The 27,913-nt window shown below is 50.8% G+C and overlaps 1 protein-coding gene across 1 annotated transcript; it reads right to left on the bottom strand.

The window, feature by feature from the left end:
- Positions 1-27,495, bottom strand: CAPN1 (calpain 1). The gene is made up of 23 exons (XM_082660789.1): positions 27,130-27,495; positions 26,889-26,948; positions 25,897-26,164; positions 25,708-25,777; positions 25,325-25,443; positions 23,672-23,805; positions 23,416-23,584; positions 22,490-22,573; positions 22,064-22,149; positions 21,633-21,707; positions 21,331-21,491; positions 6,739-6,923; positions 5,834-5,845; positions 4,830-5,041; positions 4,688-4,727; positions 4,047-4,112; positions 3,899-3,956; positions 3,042-3,106; positions 2,574-2,642; positions 2,238-2,316; positions 1,498-1,614; positions 1,148-1,206; positions 1-780 (listed from the first exon to the last, which is right to left on the bottom strand). The coding sequence occupies exons 3-23, from the start codon at positions 26,161-26,163 to the stop codon at positions 754-756; spliced, it is 2,154 nt and encodes a 717-aa protein (XP_082516915.1). The 5' UTR covers position 26,164; positions 26,889-26,948; positions 27,130-27,495; the 3' UTR covers positions 1-753.
- Between the last annotated feature and the right edge of the window lie 418 nt (positions 27,496-27,913).

Here is a 27,913-nt window from a genome sequence, read left to right as displayed (position 1 = left end):
TTTCCTTTATTATTTGGGGTTTCTCTGCATGGAAACATGAGACTGCCCCACCCCATGCCCAGGTGCCTCTGGCACCCCCATAGGTGGTACTTCAGTCCCCATAGAGGCCCCTTTAAAATCACCAATATAAAAAAGGAGGGAGGGAGGGAGGGAAGGCCTGACCACCCCGCAGGCAAGTGGGGACAGGGCTGGGGGGAATGTGGGGCAGAGGGGGGCACTGGCTTCGGCACAGGAAGGAACAGGCATTCATTCCCAGCCCTGCGGAGGACGCCCCAGCTGGGAGAGCGCTCCGCACGGCTAGACAGCAGGCTGTGCAGAGCTAGTGGTTATAGTTTAAAGGCTGCAGCTGGGGCGTGGTGGGCTTGGGGGTGGAATGGGTGGCCTGTGGAGGGAGGGGAGGGGACACATCAGGATGTCCAGAGGCCTGGGGCCGTCAGCTCCCCCTGGGGCCCCACGTGAGGCAGGAACTAGCAAAAGCTGCCTTCCCGGTTTGGCAACCAGAGGGGCTGGGGGAGTCCATCTGAGCCCGTGGCCAGTGGAGGCAGGGAGGGCCACGCAGCTCTGCCCAGAACAAAGGAACCGGGGCGGCCGGGAAGTGAGGACGAGGAGGACGAGGCCGCCTCCTGCTCCAAGGAAGGCACTTGCAGCTGGCAGGGCCTGGTGTGGCGGGGCCTGGTGTGGCGTGGCGGGAAGGCACGGCCCGGCAGACGAGGAGGGCAGAGAAGCACAGCAAGGGGCTCGTGCAAGAGCCCCTCATGCGAACATGGTCAGCTGTAACCACTGCCAGGCAGAGGGCGGAGAGAGGGGTCAGCCAGGGCAGAAACCCCAAGTCCGGCCTCCCAGCTCCATGGCTCAGGAGTCACCATCTCCTCACCCCCCTGAGGGCAGGTGGGAGAGGGACCCTCCCGGGGAGGGGGCGGGGCACTCTCTTACCTCCTCGACCCCTGGGAGCCCAGGCTGCTGGCTCCTGTACAGGCCTCCAGGGGTCTGGCCCATCCTCCCCAGGACCCAGACACCCAAGCGTGTCCTTGCAGGACCCAGGTGGCCGGCCTTAGGGCTGGCGCTGAGGCCGCAGCCTCCAGCCCAGGAGGGTAAGAAAACACTGCCCCTGGGTACCTTCCCCAACCGTACCGGAGGACAGCCCCACCTTAAACAAGTCAAAGGTCACGACTCCATCCAGATCCGTGTCCAGAGTCTTGAAAAACCCTGTGTGTTCAAGAAATGATGACATGGGGCTGAGAACTCAGTGGGACCTTCAGGCAGGGCCAGGACCAGGCCCCACCTCCTGCCTCACCCCCACCTCCCCACAGCGCCGCAAGCTCTCTCACCCTCACAGCCGGGGAGCAGCCCTTCCTGCTGCTCGAGAGCCCCCTCCAGAGTTCCCACCCAACTCCGTGTTGCCTGGCACTCAGCCTGCCTGGACCCCACCTCCCCAAGACCCTCGTTGGGGACGAGTTGGGGACTGAGCTGGAGGGGGAAGCCGACGGGGACACTCACGGAACATGGTCTCCAGCCGCACTAGGCAGCACACGAAGTTATCGAAGTCCACAGCCAGGTCGGGTTCCGAGTAGCGGGTGATGATGAGCTCGTACAGCTTCTTGTTGAGCTTGAAGCCTGGCGCAGGAGAGCAGGTGAGGGCCAGGGACGTGCAGCCAGGCCAGAGGGGGCGGAGAGGGGGACTGAGGCTGGGCAGGGTGAGCCCCAGGGCTGGGGGGCATGAAGACCTCCTGGGCAGGGCCGGGAGCTGGGCAAGTGCTGGTCCAGAGGGAGCTTGAGGACCCAGACTGCCCCAGGGAAGCAGGTGCTGGCCATCAGGGCCCAGGGTCCAGTTTCATTTGTTCTGAATGCCCTGGCCTCATCCTGACATGGGACTGAGGATGAGCCCTGCACTGCTCCCTTTGGAAGCTCTGGAGGCCAGCTCCACTCCTCCCTGGCTGTGTGGCCTCAGGCCAGTCACTACCCCTCTCTGAGCTGCACTTTTCTCTGCTCAATGGGATAATAAAAGACCCTATCCTCATGAGGCTGCAGTCAGAACAAAAGGAAATGCTGATAAAGCGCCTGGCTCAGTCACCAGGAGAGAAAGGCAGTAGATGGCTGTTACTGCTTCACCACCATTGCCATCACCCCCCCAGGGACAAGGGCTAGTGGGTGGGCCACCGCCCTGGGTAGCTGTCAGAGAAGCGAGCCAGGGCCATCTCCCTGGGGCTCCACGAGTGCCACCAGCCCTCAGGCCTCACCTGCAGACTCGATGGCCATCCGCATCTCGTAGGCACTCATGCTGCCCGACTTGTCCAGGTCAAACTTCCGGAAAATTGACTGGGGGGGTGGGGGTGGGGGGCAGAGGGTGAGGGCTTGGCGAGCATCCAGCCCTTCCCATCTGCCCAGGGTGGAGGGCTGACGAGGGTGGAGGGGAGAGGCCCGAAGGGGGTCAGCCACTGGGATACGTGGGCTCGGAGAGGCAGACCCAGGGCAAGGGCCTAGTCCACACAGCTGGTCTGGGAGCCGGAGCCCGGCCGCCCGCTGTGACTGAGACTGCAGAGGAGGGGAGGGTGCTGCCAGCAGGGACCACCTACCAGGTAATTCCGGATGCGGTTCCACAGGATGTTGAACTCCACCAGGCCCAGCTTCCCGTTGCCGTCACGCTGGGCGGCCATTAAGAAGAAAACTCCACAGCTTAAACCAGGCACTGGGTGAGTGAGCACCAGGGAGAGCAAGACGAGGAGGGGGAGGGGAGAAGGGGCAGGAGCCCACAGACAGCTGCCTGGGGCCAGGCCTGAATCGGGGTGGCTGGGAGGGGCGCAAACAGAGCACCAGCCTCAGGGTCACCTGCAGACGGGGCCCTGCCCGCCTCTCACTCAACACAGGCCTGTGCCTCGGTCCCCGCCCCACCCCGATCAATGGGAAGATGCCAGGAAGGAACTGGTCTGTCCACACTTGTCCCTTTCTCTGCACTGCTCCTGGGGTGGGTCACTCAGGGCTCTCCCCACGCCTACATCCCACCCCAAAGGCCGGCTCAGGAGGCAAAAGCAAAGGGAGGATACGTCCATGAGGTTCACCATGCTGCGGCAGGACTCCAGGCTGAAGCCCTTGGTCCGCAGGTCTTTGTCTGCAAGAAAAACCAGTCCCAACACCTCAACCCAGCCAGCTTCCTGGGTCTACCCCGTGCTGGGCACACTGGTGGGACAAGGGTCCGGGAGGCACCATTTCTGTCCCCTGGTGTGTAAAGTCTAGGCTAGTAGGTATGTAGGATTGTTTCCATCATCAGAAAAAAGAGTTTAAGGTATTTTAGCAGTCAAGCCGGTGTCCCAACAGGCACGTCAACACCACCATTAGACCCGAGTGAAAAGGAACAGTGCTAAGTATAAGTGGAAGAAACACAGTAGAAACGTGCAGCATAGGCGGTCACGGCAGGGGTGGGGTTTGCTGCAGGCCCCGAAGGGTGAGAAGAGCAGGAGAGGAGTTCTGGGCTGAGGGAGCAGCATGCACAGAGGTCGGAGGTGAGAGGTCAGAGGCGGGGGCAAAGGGAAGGTTGAAGGGCGGTTGCCTTCAGTTTTGCACATTGGGGAGTGAAGCCGGCCATCTGCCTTCTGGGAGGAAGGGGCGCCCACACACTGGCCCTAAGGTGCTGTCAGCAGCCGGGTAAGCTTCTAATCACACCAGGCACAGCGCTCAGGCATGGAGAGCAGCAAGACGGCATGAGGAGTTTGGGAGGAAAAAGGGGGTGAGCAGGGCTCAGAAAGGTGGTGGAGGGTGCCCCACCCACGGAGACCAAGGGGTTGGGTTCAGCCCAGGGTGGGAGCAGAAGGCTAGATTCTGGAGTTTGGAGGAACGGAGGTGGGGGGGTAGGGGGGTGGGAAGCAGGACACGGGGTGGAGAGCAGCCGCTCAGGGATGCTCACGTTTGCCGACGATCCTGTTGAGGATGGTCTGCAGCTCCTTGACGCTGATCTCCATGTCCTGCGGGAAGAGGGAGGAGGAGCCTTTTCCACTCTGGGGAAAGGCTGCCCCCCCGTGCCCCCGACCACCCGTCCACCACGCCCAGCCTACCTCCCCTGCCAGTTGTCTGAAGAGGGATTTGAAGTTCTCATCAATCTCCTCTTCTGAGAGTACTTGCTGGATGGAGAAGCGGGGGAGAGCAGGTCAGGGGCACCCCAGCCTGGCCCCTGCATGGGCAGCTGCTGGAGGCAGGGCTGGGACCACTCATCAGCTATGTGTCACTTCACCTCTGAGCCTCACTCTTCTCATCTGTAAAATGGGAACCTGGCCCCTACTCTCTCCCTGTCCAGGCCTCTGTGGCCTAAATGTGGAGAGTGAAGGTCAGCTCAATGATGAACAGTGAGGCTTTGATTCCCTGCTGCACGACCTTGGGCAAGTTCCTTAACCTCTCTGAACTTGAGTTCCCCACTGAGAGGGTAGTGACAGTACCCTGACACAGCTGTTATGGAGGAAACGGGGTGACCCAGGTAAAGAGCTCAGCACAGACCCAGCAGAGAGCAAGAACTCGGGGACCCTGTGCCATTATTATGACAAAGTCCTTTGCAAACTGTAAAGTGCTGGACAAATGAGGGATCAGTATCACTCTTACGGCTCCTGCCAGGAGGGGCTCTGCGCTGCCAGCCGGAGCCCAGGTCACAGGACACCCAGGGTGAGGGAGAGGAGGAGGGTGGCTGGTGGGGCAGGGCACGTACCTCGTCAGGGAGATTGGCCTGGATCTGGTCATCCAGCTCTCTGCAGAGGGTGGGGAGACAGGGGGCCAGTCAGCAGTGGGGGGGGGGGCAGGAGGGGCGGGGGGGGCGCGCAGAGAGCGGGGTGGGGGGCCCTTCTACTCACTGGGTCCCAGCGCTCTTCTCTGAGAAGAAACGCAGCACAAAGTCGCCCTCCTTGTTGGGCTCGAAGGTGGACGGCACCACCACATACTCCCCGGGTGGCAGGCGGAAGCGGGTGCTGACCTCCCGCAGGTTGATGAACTGCTCGGAGCGGGCCCGAGACGCGTTGGCCAGGAAGAAGTCCCGCTTCAGGTGCACGGCCGGCCTGCCCATCAGCTGGCGGGAGGGAAGGAGGGGGCGGGGGCTGCAGCTGCCCGCTCAGCCCACCCTTAGGAGCTGCCCCCAGACCCAGATCCCGCCAGAACCAGACCCAGATCCAGACCCCAGGCTCCAGGTTCTGGCCAAGCGGCTGGAGAGCTGTGTCACGGCTCCGTCACCCGCAGGCTACCCGACCCTGACAAGTCACAGTGCTTGTTGCCTCATCTGTAAAATGGGGGTAACAGCCCTGCCTACTGCACCGGGTGGAGGGGAGGAGACACCATGAGGTGAATGTAGATACTGTGACACCATGAAATAACTTTCTCATTATCCTTACCTGGAGCTCCCCCTGTGTCAGACACTGCAGGGCCTTTTACACGTCACCTCACTTAACGCTCATGACAACTCATTTTACAGACACTGACGCCAAGGCTTAGAGCCTAAGCAACTTGCCCAAGGGTACAGAACACTCAGCCCACTACCAACCTGCTCCTAACCAGCACCCCAGACGGCCTCAGTGTGACAGTAAGACAGGAAGAGCCTCACGGGTGCGCATCAGGTGGGGCTCTGAGGGCCAGGGTTCAAATCCAGCTCCCTTACTTATTACCTGCTCTGACCCCCAGGAGGACAGTGTTTGCTCTGCCCACTGAACAGCAGGCAGGGGGGTGCGGGCACTGTGTTAGCCCCAAGATGAGGAGACTTCTTAGCTCTCTACGTGTGGGCTTGCCGCCGTCCTGCTCCCTCTGGGCACCATTGGGCCATGTGTGTTCAAGGGTGTGTAAATCCAGGCGAGTCAGATGCCACACCTACCTCCGGAGGGACCTGCCAGAGAGACGAGGGAAGTTAGAGATGCTTGCCTGGCCCAGGGGCAGATGCTGTGGTGTGTGCTGGGCAGCGGCCCTGAGTTCTTAAGATGAAAATGATGGGATGAAGAGACCAGGAGACAGGGTCCTGGACAGGGGCCAGTGTTGACCCAGACCTGTATTCATGCCAGAGAGGGACCCCAGGACCCCAGGAGGGAGGCCCAGGCAGGGCCCTCTGTCCCTGGAATGCCCTGCACCTCAGCTCTGAACCAGAGCCTCCAGGACTGCCCCATGGGGCGGCCAACTGCAGAGTCCTCCGGCCCAGGGACACTGGAGGTCCACCCCAATCTGCTACGAGGGGCCGTGGGCCTGGGCTGAGGCTGCGACTGTCCTTTACCCCCACCAGGGAGATCCAGAAGTTTCTGTCTTGAATACAGTGCGTGAAGCAGGGCCCTCCATGGCCAGCCTCTGCTTACATACTTCCAAGACAGGGAGCTCACTACTCCTTCAGGGAAGACCACTTGCCCACTTCTTTCTGAAACTGAGTCAAAGTCTTTCTCCCAGGTGTCAGCTAAGGCAGATCCCTCTGCCCGAAAGCAGCCATGCAGCCTCTAAGGACAGGGGAGAATTGCAGAATCTTCCCCTCTCCTAGCTAAACATCTTCCTCATCCTCCATCTGCCTCACGGGATGAATTTTAGGCCCCTGGCTGCCCCAGTCCTGGCGGAGCGCCTCAGCAGGTGCCTCCCGAAGGCTCAGTCTAGGGCTGCGTGCCTCAGGGGTGTGACTGGCCCCAGTCGGCTCTGGATGGGCGGGCGCCGCCTTGGCCTCTGGCGCCCCTGGCGCCCCCTGGCGGTGCTTGCCGGGAGGCCGCTTTCTCTACCGGGTGCTGGGCGATCCGACCGCTCGCTCACCTCGTAGACAGCGAAGCCTATGGTCTCCATGTCGCGGCCAAATCGGCGCTCCCTACGGCGGTGCTTCTGCATGAGGGCGAGCAGGAAGCTGCAGCCTGACTCCCGACTCCTGTAGTCGTCGTCGTCGTCCGGGTCATCCGTCTCCTCCAGCCGGATCTTGAACTGGGGGTTCACCCAGAAGGTGGCTGCAGGAGGTAGGGAGGCAGGATCAGAGGAGAAGCAAAGCAGTGCCCCCAAGCCTTCCCTCCCCCATGTTTTCATTCATTCAACAAATTTTACTGTGGCCACCGTGTGCCAAGTGACAGATGTGCCACAGGGACACACAGGGTCCCTGCCCTCATGAGCTCCCATTCCAGAACGAAGCGGAGGCAAAGCATGAACAAGTCAGGTTAGTTAATGGAACAATTACAAAGAAAGCAAGCTGAAGTCAGGCAGGGAAGGAATCTTCGAGGTGACATTTGAGCCTAGGAAGCCTAGGCAGAGGGAGAAGAAAAGACCCACACCTGGGGCTCCAGTGAGCACAGGGGATCCCGGGGGGTTGGCAGACGTTGGTGGAAGCAGGGTCGGTGATAAGAAGTGTGGATTGAATCAAAGACCAAAAGGACTCCCTGACAGGTTTACACTGGGAGGGGCATGACTGGATCAGGATTTTAGAAGGTGGCTGCAGGGACTTCCCTGGTGGCGCAGTGGATTAAGTTTTTGTGCTCCCAGCACAGGGGCCCGGGTGTGAGTCCTGGTCAGGGAACTAGATCCCACATGCATGCTGCAACTCACAGTTCACGTGCCACAACTAAGGAGCCCTCCTGCCGTAACTAAGGAACCCGCCTGTTGCAACTAAGGAGCCCTGGAGCCGCAACTAAGGAGCCTGCCTGCTGCAACTAAGACGTAGCGCAACCAAATAAATAAATATTAAAAAAAAAAAAAGGAGGTGGCTGCTGTGTGGACAGTGACTTAGAAGAGGGCGAGAGAAAGCAGGGTCTGAGAGGAGGCCACTGAGCTGCAAGGGCTGAGGGGGACTTGCATTTCTGGCAATTTAGTGATTCAGCTGCCTGAACAATCCTCCTGACTAAAACAACCAAGTGCCGGAGAGAATATGCAAAACTTCTGTTTAAAGGCACCAATAAGTCCAGCACTTCCCCCTCCCCACATACAAAATTAACAATAATCAAAAAGAGAGATAATAAGCAAGGATGTGGGGACTTCCCTGGTGGCGCAGTGGTTAAGAATCCGCCTGCCAATGCAGGGGACGTGGGTTTGAGCCCTGGTCTGGGAAGATCCTACATGCTGCGGAGCAACTAAGCCCGTGCACCACAACTACTGAGCCTGTGCTCTAGAGCCCATGAGCCCTAACTACTGAGCCTGTGTGCCACAACTACTGAAGCCCACACGCCTAGAGCCTGTGCTCCGCAACAGGAGAAGCCACTGCAATGAGAAGCCCGTGCACTGCAACCAAGAGTAGCCCCCACTCTCCACAGCTAGAGAAAGCTTATGCACAGCAATGAAGACCCAACGCAGCCAAAAATAAATTTATTTTTAAAAAATTAAAAAAAATAAGCGAGGATGTGGAGAAATCAGAACCTCAAGCATAGCCGGTGGGAACGTAAAATGGTGCAACTACTTTGCATAATAGTCTGGCAGTTCCTCAAATGGTAAAACACAGAATTACCATATGACCCTGAGATTCCACTCCTCTGGGGGTGTGTGTGTGTATATCCAAGATTAATGACAACATACACCCACACAAAACATGTGACCGTTCCAAGTAGCATTATTTATAATTGCCAAATGGTAGAAACAACCCAATTTAAACAAAATGTGATATAACCAAACAATGGAATATTATTCAGCAATTAAAAGGAACGGAGTACTGACACATGCTACATAACATGGATGAACCTTGAAGACATTATGCTAAGTGAAAGAAGCCAGTCACAAAGGACAACGTGTTGTATGATTCCATTTATATTAAATTATTGTCGGGAACAAGCAAATTCATAGAGACAGAAAGTAGATTAGTGGTAGCCTGGAAATGAGGGGGAGGAGGGGCTTGGGAGTAACAGCCAGGGGGTATAGGTTTTCTTTCGGGGGTAATGAAAACGTTCTAAAATTGATGTAATAATGGGTGCACAACTCTGTGAATATAGTAAAGACCACACTGGATTTTACACTGTAAATGGGTGAATTATGTGGTATGTGAATTATATCTCAGAAAAGCTGTTTTAAAAAATGGAAACTGGGAGCCATGAAAGGTAAATAATGCCAAAGGATTTCTGCAGACTCCTAGAGGCCTTGAGTCCTGCCTGGGCTCAGGGGCAGGAGATAAGGTCCAGTAGGAGATCACAGCCATAAAACTGGAAGCCCCGTGAGGAATGCCAGCAGTGTAAGTGTGAAAGAAAAATAAAACCACTGGGAGGAAGTAGAACATTCTCTGAGGATTTATAACCACAAGCCAGCCTTCTCATGAGCTTGCAGATTTAATTCATGCTGCCCATGAGGTCAACAAAAAAACATTAAGGAGAAAATTTATTTTTAAGAGTCCTGGGTCGGGAGTATCCCAGGTGACTGGCAGAAACACTAGAGGAACTTAACTTCATCCAATAACTCAAACAACTCCTGAAGATAAACTTCTGGCAGAAACACTAGAGGAACTTAACTTCATCCAATAACTCAAACAACTCCTGAAGATAAACTAGGTCAAATAGGCCAAAAACCTCAGAAGGTTGAGAACCAGCAGCCACAATGGATGAACCTCATGATGGCTGAGGATGAGCAGCGACAAACAACTCACCAAGACTTCAGATACTGAAATTATCAGACACGGAATATGGAAGACTAGGCTTACTATACTTAAAGAAATAAATGAGATGCTTAAACATATGAGCAAGGATGAACAGATCAGAAAAACAGCCATTAACACTTCCAGAAATAAATTTTTCAAGTGAAATTAAGTATTTGTTGGAAGGATTAACCAACAGCAAAAAAGAAAATTTGTGCATTGAGAATGGATCTAAAGAAACTACCCAGAATGCAATCCAGGGACATTCAGAGATGGAACATTTAAGAGATGTTAAGTAAGAGATCTGGAGGGTTGACTGAGGGAGTCCAGTTTACATTTGATTGGCATTCCAAAAGAAGAAAATAAAGAGAGTAGGAAGGTGATATTCTAAAAGATCATGGCTAACAATTTTCTAGAATTGTTGAAAGACATCAATCTTCATACACAGGGAGCTCGACAAATCCAAAGCATAATAAAAAGAAATCCCCACCTCAACACATCATGGTCAAATTGTAGAATATCAAAGAAAAAGAATCTTAAGAGAGAGAAAAGACAAACCATTTCAGAAGGCATGGTAGACAGACTCCCAACTCACATAGTGACAGTGGAAGCACAGTGAAGGGTAATATAGCATATTCAGGGAAGTGAAAGTAATGTCAATTCAGAGTTCTATATCCAGAGAATTGTCAAGAATGAGCACTCTATAAAGGCATTTTATACAAGTACTGAGAAAGTTTATCACCAAAAGACCCTCAGTAAAAGAAATTCAAAAAGATATATTTCAGACAGGCAGAAAATGATCTCAGATGAAAGGTCTCACCATTCATGAGAGTAGTGAGCAAAAATACTGATATTATGTGGGTAATCAAACAAATACGGGCTATACCAAATAATGGGGATGATGATGGTGCTAATTTAGGACAGGCAGGAAACTGTTAAGAATTAAAATACTAGCTAAGGATAGCAGATTGAACAAAGGGAGGGTGTGATCCAACTTAAATATTCTCAAGTCTTTACATTATTCAGGTGGAGGGTAAAGATACTGATCAACTAACTTTGGAACTTATTAAGCAAGCTCTTCTGTCTTCCAAACTCACAGAGGGAAAAACAAGCAGAGAGAAAAGAAAAAATTCAACCCAAAAGAAGGCATAGCAGGAGGGACAAATCGAAAATGCATAGTAAGTCTGCTGAAATAAATACAAATATATCAGTAATCACTATGAATGTAAATGGATTAAACTTTCCAATCAAAGGACAATGTTTTCCAAATTCAGCTATTAAAAAAATCAGTTATATGCTATTTATGAGAGATAACCAAAACACTGAGCTGTAGAAAGATCGGTACATCAAACGGTATAACAAGACATACCACAAAAGTACTAGTAGTAACTAACAGAAGTTAGTTACTAGTAGTAACTAACAGAAGTTACTAGTAGTAACTAACAGAAGTTACTAGTAGTAACTAACAGAAAACTGCAACAGCATAGTAACACAGACTGAAACAGACTTGAATGTAAAAAGAATTACTAAAGATGAAGGTGGTCACTAGATAGTAAAAAAAAAAAGTTTAATTCACTAGGAACTTATATCAATTTTAAACTTGATGCACCTAGCTCAACATATGCAAAGAAAAATAACTGACAGAAATAAAGGGAGAAATTGGCAAAGCCAGCAAGATGGTGTGAGATTTTATTATCCCTCTTCCAATAATGGATTAAGCAGACAAAGTAATCAATAAAGTAATCAATAAGTTTGATATAATGAACAATGATAGAAGATTCCCCCTAACATTCAGAGAACAGTATACTGGTCAAGAGAACAGACTCCAGGTTCACACTGACAGGGTCCAAATCCCAGCTCTGCCACTTATTAGTGACTTTGGCAAACTGCTTAATCACTCTGTGTCTCACTTTCCTCATCTGTAAAATAGTGATAACGTAGTACATCCCTCATAGGGTCAGTGTGAAAGTTAAGCAGGTTGTTATATTTAAAATATTTACAGGAGTGCTAACACAATATGTGTGTTAGCCAGTCTTTTCAAGAACACGTGAATATGCATGAAAACTCACCCCATGCTGGGCCATAGCACCAGCTTCTGTTTATTTCAAACCTATGATCTCATATAGATCATATTTTCTGACTGCAAGGAAATTAAGTTAAAAATCAACAATAAAATAGTAACTGGGAGGTTTGATTATTGATTCAATCTCTTAAGTGTTACAGGTCTATCCAGATTTTTTATTTTTCTTGAGTCAATTTTCATAGTTTGTTTCTTTCTAGGAATTTGTCAGTTTCATCTAGGTTATCTAATTTGTTGTCGTACAATGGTTCACAGTATTTTCTTATAAATCACTTATTTCTGTTGGGTTGATAGTGATGTTCTCTCTTTAATTCCTGATTTTAGTAGTTTGAGCCTTCTTGTCTTTTTTCTTGTTCAGTTTGGCTAAAGGTTTGCACTTTTTGCTGAGCTTTTCAAAGAACCAACTGTTGGTTTCATTGATTTTTCTCTATTGTTTCTCTGTTTCATTTATTTGGCTTTCTTCTGCTTGCTTTGGGTTTAGTTTGCTCGTTTACTAGTTTCTTAAGGTGGAAAATTAGGCAATTGTTTTCAGTTCTTTCTTTTTCAATATAGGTACACAGTGCTTTAATTACTATTCTATGTGATTTCTCATTTACATTACTATTTCTTTTGATAAACTAACTCATTCTACGAGGCCAGCATTACCTTGATACCAAAGCCAGATAAAAACATCACAAGAAAAGAAAATTACAGACCAGTAACATTTATGAATATCAATACAAAAATCCTCAACAAAATACTAGCAAACCAAATCCAACAGTATATTAAAAAGATTACATACTATGAAATAGGATTTATCTCAGGAATGCAAGAATGGTTCAACATAAGAAAATCAACCAATGTAATACATCATGTTAATAGGACAAAGGGAAAAAAAAACACATGACCATCTCAACTGACATGGAAAAGGCATTTTACAAACTCCAAAACAAATTCATGATAAAAATATTCAGGACTTCCCTGGTGGCGCAGCAGTTAAGAATCTGCCTGCCAATGCAGGGGATACGGGGTTCGAGCCCTGATCCGGGAAGATCCCACATGCCGCGGAGCAACTAAGCCCATGCGCCACAAATACTGAGCCTATGCTCTAGAGCTCACGAGCCACAACTACTGAGCCTGCATGCCACAAATACTGAAGCCCATGTGCCTAGAGCCCGTGCTCTGCAACAAGAGAAACCACTGCAATGAGAAGCCTGCACACCACAACAAAGAGTAGCCCCTGCTTGCCGCCAACTAGAGAAAGCCCGTGCACAGCAATGAAGACCCAGTGCAGCCAAAAATAAATAAATTTTTTTAAAAATTCAGAAATTTAGGAATAAAAGGGAACTTCCTCAACATGATAAAGGGCATTTATGGAAAACCCACTGCTAATATCATACTCAGTGGTGAAAAAAAAAAAAAAAAGAAAGCTTTCCCCCCAAGATCAAGAACAAGATGCCCACTTGCACACCACTATTCAACATTGTATTGGAAGTTCTATCTAGAGCAGTTAGTCAAGAAAAAGAAAAAGTATCCAAATTGAAAAGGAAGAAGAAAACTATCTCTACTTGCAAATGACATTATCTTGTATATAGAAAAACCTGAAGAATCCATAAGAAAGTTTAAAGTTAATAACAAATTCAGCAAAGTTGCAGATTACATTAAAATATAAAAATCAGTTGTGTTTCTATACACCAACAATGAAAAAATCCAAAAAGGAAATTAAGGAAACAATTTCTTTACAATAGCATCCAAAACTATAAAATACCTAGGAATAAATTTAACCAAGGAGTTGAAAGACTTGTACACTGAAAATTACAAAACATTGCTGAAACAAATTAAAGAAGACATAGAAAAGTCAAAAGACATATCTTCATGGATTGGAAGACTTAATATTATTAAGATGTCAATACTACCCAAAGTGATCTTCAGATTCAATGCAATCCTTATTAAAATTCCAACAACCTTTTCCCACAGAAGTGAAAAGCAGATCCTCAAATTCATATGGAATTGTAAGGGGCCCAGAAGCCGAAACAATCTTGAAAAAGAACAAAGTTGGAAGACTCACACTTCCTGACTTCAAAACTTACTACAAATCTATAATAATCAAAATAGTGTGGTACTGGAATAAAAATAGACATACAGACTAAAAGAACACAACTGAGAGTCCAAAAGTAAACCCATACATAAATGGCCAATTGATCTTTGACATGGGTGCCAAGACCATTCAATGGGAAAGAACAGTATTTCAACAAATGATGCTAGGACACCTGGGTTTCCACAGGCACAAGAAATAAGTTGGGTACCTATTTTACACCATAAACAAAAATTAACTCAAAATGGATCAACAACCTAAATATAAGAGAGCTAAAATCATAATGCTCTCAGAAGAAGACACAAAGATAAATGACCACGGATTTGGCAATGGATTCTTAGATTATGACACCAAAAGCATGAGAAACAAAAGGAAAAAATAAAAATTGGGCTTCATCAAAATTAAAACCTTCTGTGCTTCAAAGGACACTATCAAGAAAATGAAAAGACAACCCACAGAATGGGAGAAAATACATACAAACCATCTACCTCATAAGGCTCACACCCAGAATATATACAGATATATATATATTTTAAAAATATATGAAAAGACAACCCGATCTAAAAATAGGCAGGGCTTCCCTGGTGGCGCAGTGGTTGAGAGTCCACCTGCTGATGCAGGGGACGCGGGTTTGTGCCCCGGTCCGGGAAGATCCCACATGCCGCACAGCGGCTGGGCCCATGAGCCATGGCCGCTGAGCCTGCGCGTCCAGAGCCTGTGCTCCGCAACGGGAGAGGCCACAACAGTGAGAGGCCCGCGTACCGCGAAAAAAAAAAACCAAAAAAAACAACAAAAAAACCTCTGCATTTAAAAATGGGCAAACTATTTGAACAGACCATCCAAAAAAGACATACAAATGGCCAATAAATACATGAAAATATACTCAACATTATTGGTCATTAGGGAAATGCCAATCAAAACTTCAATGTGATACCACTTTACACCTGCTAGGATGGCTATAATAAAAAAGTTGGACAATAAGTGTTAATGAGGATGTGGGGAAATTGGAACCCTCATACACTGCTAGGAGGAATGTAAAATGGAAAGTAAAATGGCTGCCACTTTGGAAAACAGTTTACAGTTCCTCAAAAAGTTAAACATGGAGTTACCATACAACCTAAAAATTTCACTCCTACTTTAGACCCAAGAGAACATATGCTCATACAAACACATGTACATAAATGTTCAGAGCAGCATTACTGATAATAGCCCCAAACTGGAAACAATTCATCAACTCTGGAATGAATAAGCAAAATATGGTGTCTCCATATCATGGAATATTATTCAGCCCTACGAATGAAATGAAGTACTGATCACACTACAACATGGATGAACTTTGAAAACGTGATGCTAAGGGAAAAAAGCCAGGCACAAAAGGCCACATATTGCATGATTCCATTTATATGAAACGTCCAGAATAGACAAATCTATAAAGACGAAATTAGATTAGTGGTTACAGGGCTGGTGGGTGAGAGGGTTAGGGAGTGACTTCTAATGGATACAGGGTTTCTTTTGAGCGCAGTGAAAATGTTCTGGAGTTAGGTGATGGTGATGATCACACAACATTGTGAACATATTAAAATGACTGAATTGTACACATTAAAAGTGTGAATTTTATGGTATTACAATTCTTAAAAACATTACATGTCAAAATTGTGTAACTCAAAGGTACACTTGGAGGGAAATTTATCATTTTAGGTGCATACACAGAAAAAAAAATTAATGAAATAAGTGTCTAATTTAAGAAGTCATAAAATTACAATTGCATCAAAAAGAATAAGATACCTAGGAATAAATCTAACTAAGGACGTAAAAGACCTGTACTTGGAAAGCTATAAGACACTAATAAAATAAATTGAAGAGGACACAAATGGAAAGATATACTGTGCTCATGGATTGGAAGAATTAATATTGTTTAAATGACCATACTACCAAGGCAATCTACAGATTCAATGCAATCCCTATCAAAATACCAATGACATTTTTCACAGGACTAGAACAAATAATTCTAAGGTTTGTATGGAAACACAAAAGGTCTTGAATAGCCAAAACAATCTTAAGAAAGAAGAACAAAACTGTAGATATCACACTCCCTGACTTCAAACTATACTACAAAGCTACAGTAATCAAAACAGTATGGTACTGGTACAAAAACAGACACATAGATCAATGGAACAGAACAGAGAGCCCAGAAATGAACCCACACTTATATGGGCAATTTATGACAAAGGAGTCAAGAATACAAAATGGGGGAAAAGACAGCCTCTTCAATAAATGATGTTAGGAAATCTGGACAGCTACATGCAAAAAAATGAAACTCAACTACTTTCTCACACCATATACAAAAATAAACTAAAAATGGATTAAAGATTTAAAGGTAAGACCTGAAACCATAAAACTTCTAAAAGAAGCCATAGGCAGTAGGCTCTTTGACATGGGTCTTAGTAATATTATTTTGGATATGTCTCCTCAGGCAAGGGAAAAAAAAGCAAAAATAAACAAACGGGACTACATCAAACTAAAAAGCTTTTGCACAGCAAAGGAAACTATCAACAGAATGAAAAGACTGCCTACTGAACAGGAGAAGAAATTTGCAAATGATATATCTGATGAGGAGTTAATAGCCAAAACATACAGAGAACTCATACAACTCGACATCAAAAAAAACAAACAACCCAGGCTTCCCTGGTGGCGCAGTGGTTGAGAGTCCGCCTGCAGATGCAGGGGACATGGGTTTGTGTCCTGGTCCAGGAAGATCCCATATGCCGCGGAGCGGCTAGGCCCGTGAGCCATGGCCGCTGAGCCTGCGCGTCTGGAGCCTGTGCTCCGCAACGGGAGAGGCCACAACAGTGAGAGGCCCGCGTACCGCAAAAAAAAAAAAAAAAAAAAAAATGGACAGAGGAACTGAATAGACATTTTTCCAAAGAAGACATACAGATGGCCAAAGAACACATGAAAAAATCCTCAACATAACTAATCAACATGGCAATGAGATTTCACCTCACACCTGTCAGAATGGCTATTATTAAAAAGACAACAAATAAGTGTTGGCAGGGATGTAGAGAAAAGGGAACCCTTGTGCACTGTTGGTGGGAATGTAAATTGGTGCAGCCACTATGGAGAACATGGAGATTCCTTAAAATGGAATTCCTCACTATGGAGATTCCTCAAAAAATTAAAAATAGAACTACCATGATATCCAGCAATTCCACTCCTGAGTATTTTTCCAAAGAAAATGAAAACACTAATTCAAAAAGACAAATACTGGATGATTTTGTTTATATGTGGAATCTAAAAAAACAAAACAAATGAAAAAACACAGCTAAACAGTAACAGAGTCAGAGATACAGAGAACAAACAGGTGGTTGCCAGAGAGGAGGGGGAGAGAGAGAAAAGACAAATAGGTAAGAGAGATTAAGAGGTACAAAGTTTCAATTACAAAATAAATGAGTCACAGATACGAAATGTACAGTGTGGGGAATAGAATCAGTAGTTTTGTAATATCTTTGTATGGTGACAGACGACAACTAGATTTATTGTAGTGATGGTTTTGAAATGTACAGAAATATCGAATCACTATGTTGTGGACCAGGAACTCACATAGCGTTGTAGTTCAATTATCCTTCAAAAACAAACAAACAAACAAACTCATAGGAAAAGAGATCACATTTGTGGCGATCAGAGGCAAAGGGTGGGGGCAGAGGGAATTGGATGAAGGTGGTCAGAAGGTATACATTTCCAGTTTTAAAGTGAATAAGTGCTAGGGCTGCAATGTACAACATGTTAAATAGAATTCACACTGCTATACGTTATATATGAAAGCTGTGCAGAGAGTAAACCCTAAGAGCCTACGAGTGCTCATCACAAGGAAAAGATACATTTTTTCTATTTCTTTAATGGTGTATCTATATGAGATGACAGATGTTCACTACACTTACTGTGGTCATCATTTTATGATGTATGTGAGTCAAATCATTATGCTGTGCATCTTACACAGTGCTGAATGTCAATTACATCACAATAAAACAGGAAAGAAAAAAGATGTCATAAAGTCTAAAAATAAATCCAAAGAAAGCAGAGGAATGAGATAACAAGAAAGCAAAGATTAATAATATAGAACAAAAAACTAAAAAGGATCAATAAAGTAAAAACATCATTTCTATTTAAAGACTAATATTGACAAACCCCTCACAGGATTAGTAAAAACAAAAGAGACAATGCCAACAAGCAACATTACCAATAAAAGAGATGATACCATTACAGATGAGGTATGGTATATTAAGCATGACTTCACGCTAATAATTGTGAAAACAATATGCAAAGGATCAACTTCTAGAAAATAAAACTCATCAAAAGAGTCTCAAGAGGAAATAGAAGACCTGAATAATTCAATCACCATTAAAGATACTCAATAACAAAAGTTAATCTTCACACAAATAAAAGAGCAGGCCTGACAGCTTTATAGACCAGTTCCACCAAACATTCAAGCAAAAAATCATACCCACCTTATACAAACTCTTCTAGAAAACAGAAAAACAGAAAACATTTCCCAGTTCACTTTACCAGCCAAATACAGCACCAATACCAAAACTAGACAAGGTAAGTATGAGAAAGGAAAACTATAGGCAAACCTCAGTCATGAACATGGATGTAAAATTATTGTATAAAAAAAGTTATATCATGACTCTGGTTTTCTTTTCTTTTTTCTTTTTTTTTTTGCGGTACGTGGGCCTCTCACTGTTGTGGCCTCTCCCGTTGCAGAGCACAGGCTCCAGACGCGTAGGCTCAGCGGCCATGGCTCACGGGTCCAGCTGCTCTGCAGCATGTGGGATCTTCCCGGACCGGGGCGCGAACCCGTGTCCCCTGCATCGGCAGGCGGACTCTCAACCACTGCGCCACCAGGGAAGCCTGACTCTGTTGTTTTTAATCTCAGGAATGTAAGGTTAATTTAATATTAGAAAAGTGATCAGTGTAACTTACCTTTTTAACAGATAGAAGAAAAAAGCTAATTCTAATAATAAAGTATTTAATAACATTAAGCTTCATTAATCTGATAAAAGGTGCATACAAAAATGAAAACAAGGGGCTTCCCTGGTGGTGCAGTGGTTAAGAATCTGCCTGCCAATGCAGGGGACACGGGTTCGAGCCCTGGCTTGGGAAGATCCCACATGCCGCGGAGCAGCTAAGCCCGTGCGCCACAACTACTGAAGCCTGAGCGCCTAGAGCCAGTGCTCCACAACAAGAGAAGCTACCGCAGGGAGAAGCCGGCAAACCGCAACGAAGAGTAGACCCCACTCACTGCAACTAGAGAAAGCCTGCACACAGCAACGAAGACCAAACAAAGCCAAAAATAAATAAATAAATGTATAAACAAAAACAAAAACCTAGAGTAGAAAAGTTTTTAGTGATGAAATCTACAGTCAACATTTACTAGTAAAAACTTTTCCTTTGGGCTTCCCTGGTAGCACAGTGGTTGAGAGTCTGCCTGCCGATGCAGGGGACACGGGTTCGTGCCCCGGTCCGGGAAGATCCCACATGCCGCGGAGTGGCTGGGCCCGTGAGCCATGGCCGCTGAGCCTGCGCGTCCAGAGCCTGTGCTCTGCAACGGGAGAGGCCCCAACAGTGAGAGGCCCGCGTACAGCAAAAAAAAAAACAAAAAAAAAAACTTTTCCTTTGAGAGAGGGGTAATACCAGGACATAACCAGTGCTAGTCAGCATGCTGCAGGCCTGGCCAGCACATTAAACAAGAAAATGCAACAAAAATAATAAGAATTGGAAAAGCAACAAATTCATCACTATTCTCAGATACTATACTGTCAGTTAGAAAAGCAAAAAGGATCTACAGAAAAATGAGTAAAGTTAACTACAGTTTAACAAGTTTGCTGGATACAGCATAAACTTAAAAGGTCAGCTGCATGCTACAGTGTCAGCAACTACTTGGGAGAGGTAATTTTAAAAGAGATACCATTTACAACAGCAACAAGATGATAACGTATCTAGGAATAAATTTCAACAGATGTATAAGCCCTTTATGATGAAAGACATTAAAGAAGGCCTAAATAAATAAAGAGATACACCACATTCTTGGATAAGAAGATTCAAAATTGTAAAGATGTCAATTCTCCCCAAATGGGTCTGCAGAGTCAATCCAATTCCAAAGTAAAATCTCAAAAGGGCTTTTTGTAGGACTTGGTAAACTGATCCTAAAATTCACATAGAAAAAACACAAAAAGGAGCACGAAGAGCTAAGAGACTCCTGAAGAAGGAATTCATCCTGTCCAATTTCAGGACCTATAAATCTATAGCTACTAAACCAATGCACTCTTGGCACTGGGATAGGCCAAGGGACAGAAAAGCAACTCAGAAACAGACCCGCACATACGCGGGAACTGTATGACGGGGCTGGCGTTGCAGGGAAAGGATAGACTTCCCTGTACCAGGGAACAGTGGTCATCTGTTTGGGGAAAAACTGATGAAATTAGATCCCTGTGAGGGAGAAGAATGCTTGAAAACAGAGGGCTGTGAGCCAGCCTGAGAACTGCTAACAGGGGCAGGTCATGAGAGCAGAGCTGTAGTGGTGGACGCGGCACAGCCGAAGCTGGCCAGTGAGACGCTGCAGCACCGGGGTTGGGTGGAAGCTGGACTGGAGAGGGTTAAACACTGAACTGGAAGCGAGCAAGGAAACGCTGAGGGCAGCACTGCTGAGAAATTTCACTTTGAAGGGGAGCAGAGAAATGGGTGGGGGAGTGCGTCGAGAGACAGGCGACTGTTCTGAGGCAAGCAGTTCTCTCATCACGACACAGAGTGAGAGGTGACAGATGAAGGAGCGGGAGGCTTTCAGAGTGAGGGAGAAGGGAGTCTGGAGCAGAGGTGCGGGGTCCCCACGAGCAGGGATAGTTCTGCCACTGTCCCGGGCGGCAAGGCAGCAAAGGCGGGCACAGGTCCAGTCAGGCTGGGGGATTTGGGGGTGGGAATGGGACGGGTGTCCCATGAAATCAGATGAGAGTGACAGTGGAGGCAGGTCTGAGGAGAGAGTGGGAACGTACTCATAGGAGCTGCTGGGGTCATGCAAAGTGCACAACTGAGGTTTGCGTCTGTGAATTTACAGGGAAAATACTGCCCCAGGTGTGTAACTTCTCTCCAGGCACAGTCAGCGGTTCTGGAGCCGGTGGAGAGGGTTCAACTAGGGTTATGGGGCAGAGGGACAAAGGGGCCGGGAAACTCGAGCGTTTGCAGGGGGAAGATTAAAATGGTGACTCCAACCTGGTAAGGATGAGGACTCTAGCCTTGTAAGAAGAGAAGGCGAGATGGGAGAGGAAGGATACCCCACGGATCTAGACACCCAGGGAAAGGTGACAGAGAATCAATGAGGGAGACAGTGGGCCAGGAGGAAGGTCTCGGAATGAGGAGTGACAGGAAGGTGGCTGGACGGCAACGAAGCCTTCTCCCCTTGTCAGCACTCTGGCTCAGACCCCAGCAAGGGAATCAAATGTGGCTCTTTGGAATTTACAAGGACATTCAATATTTCATCCTCAAAGCAAACTCACGAGGTCAGCACAACTACCCCTACCTTACAGGCAAGGAAACTGAGGCTCAGAGAGAAGACATGTCCGGGGCAGCAGGGCCCAGACCCGCCCCCCTGCGCTCTCAAGGCCAGGTCACCTGGGTAGTTGCGGCAGCCCCCCGCGGTGCTCCCCCGCCGCCAGGTGCCCTCGTACAGGGTGGTGTTCCAGTTGCGGAACCTCTGGCTCTTGAGCGTGTCGGGCGTCAGGTTGCAGATCTCCAGGCGGGTGAACTCACGCATGAAGTCTCGGAAGGACATCCTGGGGGGGGGGGTCGAGGTGAGAGGTGAGCCAGGGCCCCCAGCCAGGGCACTGAGGGACGTGGCACGGCTGGGTTTGGGGGGATTGGGAGCTGGGGTGCCTGTCCCCAAGAACGGCCAGACTGAAGATGGGGCTGCTCACCAGAACTCCCCGTCCTCCATCTTGACCCGGAGCTGCTCCCGAACATAAGGGTCTACGTTGTTCCATTCCGGGGAGCTGTGGGGAAAGGGCACTGCCAGGGGCTGCCGGCCACTGACCTGCCCAGCCTCTGTCCCTGAGGCCTGTCCTCCCCTGGCGCGGGTCAGGAGGCCTCCTCCAGGCCAAGTCCAGAGATCCCAGTCCCAGTTGTCTTATAGGGGCCGGGTCAGATGCCCCGAGGATGCTCACAGGCTGGGCACAGCGGCCCGCACAGCCTGAGCTCTGTCAGGGCGGTCCTCAGACCCAGTCACATGCAGATGGGCCCCTCTGTCCAATCCTGAGCCCACCCTGGGCTGGCAGAGCTCCCAGCAGAAATGCCAGTGGCACTGAACAGCCTCCCCCAGCCTCCCTGGCCAGTGTCCGCGGCCCCTCACCCGTCACTCCAGGCTCCTGTCCACTCCACCTCGCCCCAGGGGTTCCGCATCCGGATCAGGTTCACCATCTGGCCCTGGTAGTTCACCTGTTCCCCAGAGCTCCCATCAGTGCCTGATTCTGGTACACACTTTTAGCACCCCTTCCCTCCACCTCACCCTCGCCAAGCCCAGCTCAGCACCCAGCACCCACCATGGGAAGCATAGCTGAGAAGCCTTATGGGGAGTAACCTGCTGAGGAAGGCAGCTATGTGCACAAACTAGGGGGGGCACAAGATAAACATCTCTGGATGAGAGTCCCCAGGAGATAGAAAAGGTGCTGCAGGAGGTCAAAGGAAGAGTCGGCCTCTCCCACAGCCCTGGCCACGGGCCAGAGAGACAAGGAAGCAGGGACGGCCCTGCAGGGAAGACCTCCATGTGGGGCAGTACCTGCTTGGCCCCGGTCACAGAGTAGGCATGGCCCTTCACTAGCTTCTTGAAGGTGACAGCCTCCATATCCAGAATGCTGGAGATCTGCAGAAAGACACACATACTATGGCCAGTGTCCCCATCCCCGGTCAGGAGATGAACCCCGAGTCTTGGCGTTCCCTTGCACACACAACAGCTATGCAAAGTGATAGGCAGGAACCCTGACCCCATCTCAGCCCCTGGAAGGGGTGCTGCCTGCTACTCCACCAATGTTACCACTGGTGGCGGGGCCTGGGCACCCCACTGACACTGCTTTTGGCCAGAGCTGGCCAGACCCTTTGCAAACATGCATGAACACACACATACAGCCATGCATAGCCCCTCGCCTCACCACAGAGCCACGAGGTCCTCAGAGGACCTCGTGTGGAGGGACACAGTGAGGCGGAGAAGAGGGCGGAGAACAGACTAGAGTAGGGTAGGACTGGGGAAGAGCATGGGGGCGGGGCTGGAGTGGAGGATGCAGTGATGGTGGGGGTGGAGGCTGACATCAAGGATGAAGGAGGTCTGAGGATGAGTCGTGGGAACAGAAAAGCAACTGAGGGAGTGAATGGAGTACGGGAAGAAGCGGGGGCCCACGGGAGCCGGCACTAGGAAAGAGCTGAGGTCTGAGGCTGCGAACTGGAGAGCAGACAGGCAAGGCCTTAGATGACAGGAACAAGGAGCTGAAGTGAGGAAAACAAGCTGAGGTCTGAGGCTTTGGGGACCAGGATGACGCCAGGCATGGAGGTGGAAGATGCGACTGAAGTGATGGGCGCGGCTGGGTGAGGATCCGATGGTGTGAGGTGAAGGATGGGGTCTGGAGCCAAGCCTGCAGCGAGTCTGAGGCTGGGCTGCGTAGGGAAAGGGAGCCACTAGGAGGCTCAGGTCACAGGATGGAGCGCACTCACATCAATGGAGCAGCCCAGCAGGGAGCCTCGCTCCAGCGCCTTGAGGATGATGCTGTAGAGGTCGCTGGGCGCCTTCCGCAGCTCGTACCATTCGGTGACCCCACCTGTGAAGTCCTCAAAGCCCTCGGAGGTGCTGCCTCCTGAAAGGGCCTCGTAGCTGCCATTCACCCTGTGGGAGGCCCCGGTCAGCACTCTGTACCAAGCGGGACCCCACACTCTGGGGGTGGCCTGGAACTCTCGCTGGGCCCCTACTCACTTGGCATAGGCCTTCTCCAGCAGAGCACTCCAGAACTCGTTACCTTGGGCAGAGTGCACGAACACCAGCTTCCCGTCCTTGGTGGGCAGCAGGTCATCCACCACCACGTCCACCCACTCCCCAAACTGCCACAGCTGGGGGAAGAGAAGCATAGTGAGTAGCTGCTTTGAGATCCCCGGGGCCTGAGCTTACGCCTCAGCAGCTCTCCCACTTACTAGACACCTGATTCTAGGTCATATATCCTAGACACGGGATCTGAGCAACTTATCCTCTCTGAGCCTCACTTTCCCTCTCCACAAAAGGGAACAGCAATGCCTTCCTCATGGGAAAACTAAAGAAGATTAGGAAGGTAGTTTTTAGGGCAGCATTGTTGATATGTTTTGAAACAGACCAAGGGATGGAGAGGTTGCAAAGCCCTTGGGCCTTGGCTCTCCCGGAACCTTTTAAGGCCATGTCCCCTGCCTTTCCCCCTCCCCATTCTAGGCTCTGTGTGTGTGTGTGTGTGTGTGTGTGTGTGTGTGTGTGTGTGTAGGGGGGCTGCGGATACCTATGTAAATTAGGTGTGGAATAAAAATGTGTCATCCAGATCCTTCAACCACAAGGTGGACAGCAAACCACAGGGTTTGCTTCATAGATGCCTTGAGGGCCAAGTTTCCCAGAGAGGTAGGAGTCGGCCCGCCAAGGCCAAAAGTGACTCAGTGCTACGGCATTGGCATTCGGGGCTGTGTGTGTGCGCCGAACAAGGGGGCGAGGGGAGGAGGTGGGCCCACCGCACTGTCTGTGAGGGAGTGAACGGGCCAATCAGAGGCCGGGGAGGAGCGGATTGGTGGAGTGAAGGGAGAGGGTGGGGAAAGGGCGGTGAGGCCACGCCCCGGTGGGCCAACGCTGGCAGGTGCCGCACTTGGCCACAGTAGTTGCCACCGCACGGTGGGTCCTGCGAGTCAAGCCTTAGGCGCCGAGGCGGGTGAGGACGAGGTAGGGCAAGGGGCTCCCTGGCTAGGCGGAAGGAGAGGACACTGGGGCCAGAGATTCTCATCCAGGCTTCCTGGGGGTGTGTCTCTCCCAAAACCAGCCTACTGAGAATTCATTAGTGTGATTTGAAAAATGGGCCGTGCGCAAACAACATCAGGAAACGCTGGTTTAAATAGGCTTAATCCCGAGTCTTTCTTTTCTGCAAGGCTCTCTAAGAGGCTGGCGATTGCCAAAGTGCAGGCGGAGCTGGGAGTGGGTGGGTGGGTGGACTGATGCCAAGGGTGTAGATGGCCACATGTGCTGGTCGGTTTTCCCGGCAGAACACTCTCTGTTTCTCAGATAGGGAAACTGAGACCCTGAGGAGGAAAAGGATTTGTCCCACAGGATATAACACAGAGATCTTTCTACTCTTCTAAGCACTTTTCTCCCCCGATGTGCACAAGCGTCCAGGAAAGCTGCCAGCCGAAATACCTGCCCAGCCGTTTCACACATGACAGATTCTCACACATGACGGATCGGAGATGGAATCAAGAGGTCACACGCAATACTTTCGAGAGGGAGGGCTGGCCCTGCAAGGTGTGGCCCTGAGCCACCCTAACTTCAGTGTCCCCACCACCTGCAGTGCCTGCTACCCCTCTCTCCCTCACCCCCCTTGCCCAAGGTGCATGTGGGGCTCCTCACCTGGAAATGGAAGATGCCAACATAGCCATCCTGGAAGCTTTGGCCATGTGGAACTACTCGGTGCAGGAGGGTGTCATTGAGGGTAAGGGAGGCGATGGCCGCCAAGAGCCAACAGTCCCCTGGGATGGGAAAGAGCCACGTCAGGCCTGCTCTACCAATCTGTGCCCAATGGTGCACACGAGTGCCATGCTGGGGAGAAACGGGTTCCCTGGGCAGGGCTCCCCTCAACTTACAGAAAAGACCCAGGAATCTGGGCAAACCAGCCCCAGCACTGATAGCCAGAGCCCGCTTGGGCTTGCAGAAGGGAGGGGCTGAGGCAGAGCAGGAAGGAACGGGTATAGGGAACTGCTTTGGAAAAACACTCAAAACGCCCCAGGGCCTACCCAGTGCTCCCTGGCAGATGTCTGTGCGGGTGGCTCCATCCACGATGAACTGGGGGTTTGAGAACAGCTCCTGCAAGAGACCCAGAGTCCTGTCTCTGGGCCAGCCCCTCCTAGGGACTTGGAGTCCTAGTCCCACTCCTCACCCAGGAAGGGGGTAAACTGAATCCCACCCAGGGTGGCCCCTCTCACCGTGGGACGCTTCCACTTGATGCCATAGGTTTTGGAGGAGTTAGGGCCCAGGTCCTTGAAGCCCAGGCTCTGGGGCACTGGGGGGAAAGCCTCATCACGGAAGAGGGCCCCACTCTGCAGGCAGTGAACCCGCAGCTGATCATAATCCTGGCCCAGGTACTTGATGGCGTTTTCATGGCGGCCCAGGCCCAGCTCCTTGGCCCGCTGCTTTTGCACTTGTGCAGACACCCCGGTGCAGTACACCGGAGTGATGACCTCCTCAGCCATCCTGTGGGAGAGATGGGCCTGCTCAGAACCCAGGCCTTCCCAGGACTAGAGCTGGGACTCCTGTCTGCTAACACTGCTTTCCTTCCTCCCCAGACCTGGGGTTCCCCGCCCCCACTGCTCCTCTCACTGAATCAGGGCTGCCACCTCCCTTTGCTCCCACAACCCTGGAGAGGGGGCTTCCCATCCCCCCAGGTATGGTGGCCACCATCTCCCTACCCCCACCCAGTGCTACCACCTCTCTTTTACCAGATGCCCATTGTCCTGGGTCTGCAGTCCTGTGGTCAGCCAGTCAGGTTGGGGAAGGGCGGAGCCCGAAATAACACAAGGAACCAGGAAGGTGGGAGACCCCAGGGAAGGCCTCTGACCGTTTGCCTGCCTGTAACCCCCCTCCTCAAACTAGCCGAGCTCCCGTACACTGGCCCCTTTCCCTGGCTTGGGGGCTGAGTACTCCAGTCGGGGTCCCCCTCCCCAAGCTCTTGAGACAGGTTGAATGATCAGGGCTGCTGCGCCTCAGTCCTTCCCCCTCCGGCCCTCCCCCAGCCCAGCGCAGCCCGGCCCCTGGAGGCAGTGAGGAACGCAGGCTGGGGCGGGCGCCGGAGCTGTGCGGCTTCCCCAGCCCCTGCCCCAGTCCCAGGCACTCAGAGAGCCCGGGATAGAGGCAGCCCCTCAGCCCGGGAGCAGTGGCCAGGCTTCGGGAGCAGCGGCCCGGCCACCCACCTCCTTACCTGGGGGAGGAGTGTTCGGGGGGTCGCTGCGGTCCCTGCGGCTGGCTTCCCCGGTGGCAGCTGAGGACAGGGCCCAACCAGGAAGAGCGCTCCTCCCCGCCCTCCTCCCGCGGCCCCTCCGCCCTCCTCCCTCCCTCCCTCCTTCTGCCCCTTCTCTTCCTCCTCCTCGGGCTCCAGCCCCGCTTCCTCTCTGCCCTCCCTTATCTCTCGGGCACCTCCTCAGACTGTCTCTCTAACTCACGGTGTCTCCCCGCCCCTCCCTCCGCAGACGCCGGGCCAACTGCGCGAGAGGACAAATTAGTAAAAGGCAGAGTTGTCCCCGGGGAGGGGCCAGCGCCAGTCGGGGTGGGGAGGGCTGGGGCCCGGACGGAAGGTCACCGCGGGGGATGGGGAGGGAGAGGACAGGACAGGGGGTATTTTTAACCAGGGGCAACAGCTCGAGTTGCAGGGCCCGGCGGCCCCACCCCACGCGGCGCCCCCAGAGGGCATTCTCGGGAGTCCGGCCCGGCGGCGCCGCCTCCCGCAGCCCCGGGTCCGTCCCCCCTGCGCCCCTCCTCCGCGGGGCCGCAGCTGTCCCTCCGCCCCCGGCCCCGCGCGCCCTAAGCGCGGGGCCGAGATTACCTCGGGCTGAGGCAGCTGCTCGGAGGAGGGGCCGGGCTGGCGGGCGAAACGACCCCTGCCGGACGCTCTGCAAACGGCAGCCCCACCCTGCCGGGTCCTAGCCGCAGACCGGCTCCTGGGCAGGGCCGACTTCCCCCCCACGCCACCCCCGCGCCCTGGGGCGCAGGCTCCGGGCGCCGGGCGGGGCTCGAGGAACCGGTCCCCCACGCCCGGGTTGGCTGCGTGACCTTGGGTAAGTCCCTGCCCCTCTCGGCCTTAGTTTCCCCATTTGTGCAGCGACTGTGATGAAATGAGGAACTGTGGAAGCCCATCTTTCTCTTACTCTCTGAGGTTTCTTGAACCTGGAAGTTGCGAGGCCGGCATCCCTGCCCTCTCCTCCAAGCCCTCCCTCTCCCATCCACCTG

Source organism: Grampus griseus (assembly GCF_964374135.1).
Source record: "Grampus griseus genome assembly, chromosome: 8".
Lineage (NCBI taxonomy): Eukaryota > Metazoa > Chordata > Mammalia > Artiodactyla > Delphinidae > Grampus > Grampus griseus.
The sequence above is the reverse complement of the archived record's forward strand: the minus strand, read 5'-3'. Positions and strand labels throughout refer to the sequence as shown.

Bases quoted from the DNA above. Each gene is read 5' to 3' on its own strand.
- CAPN1 (XM_082660789.1), bottom strand. From the start codon at position 26,163: ATGGCTGAGGAGGTCATCACTCCGGTGTACTGCACCGGGGTGTCTGCA. The intron at 21,708-22,063 runs GTGAGGGGCCGC...CTTTCCCCACAG, and splicing joins ACAGGAGCCTGGAGTGACGG to CTCCCCGGAATGGAACAACG. The intron at 1,615-2,237 runs GTGAGGCCTGAG...CTCCTGCGCCAG, and splicing joins GATGGCCATCGAGTCTGCAG to GCTTCAAGCTCAACAAGAAG.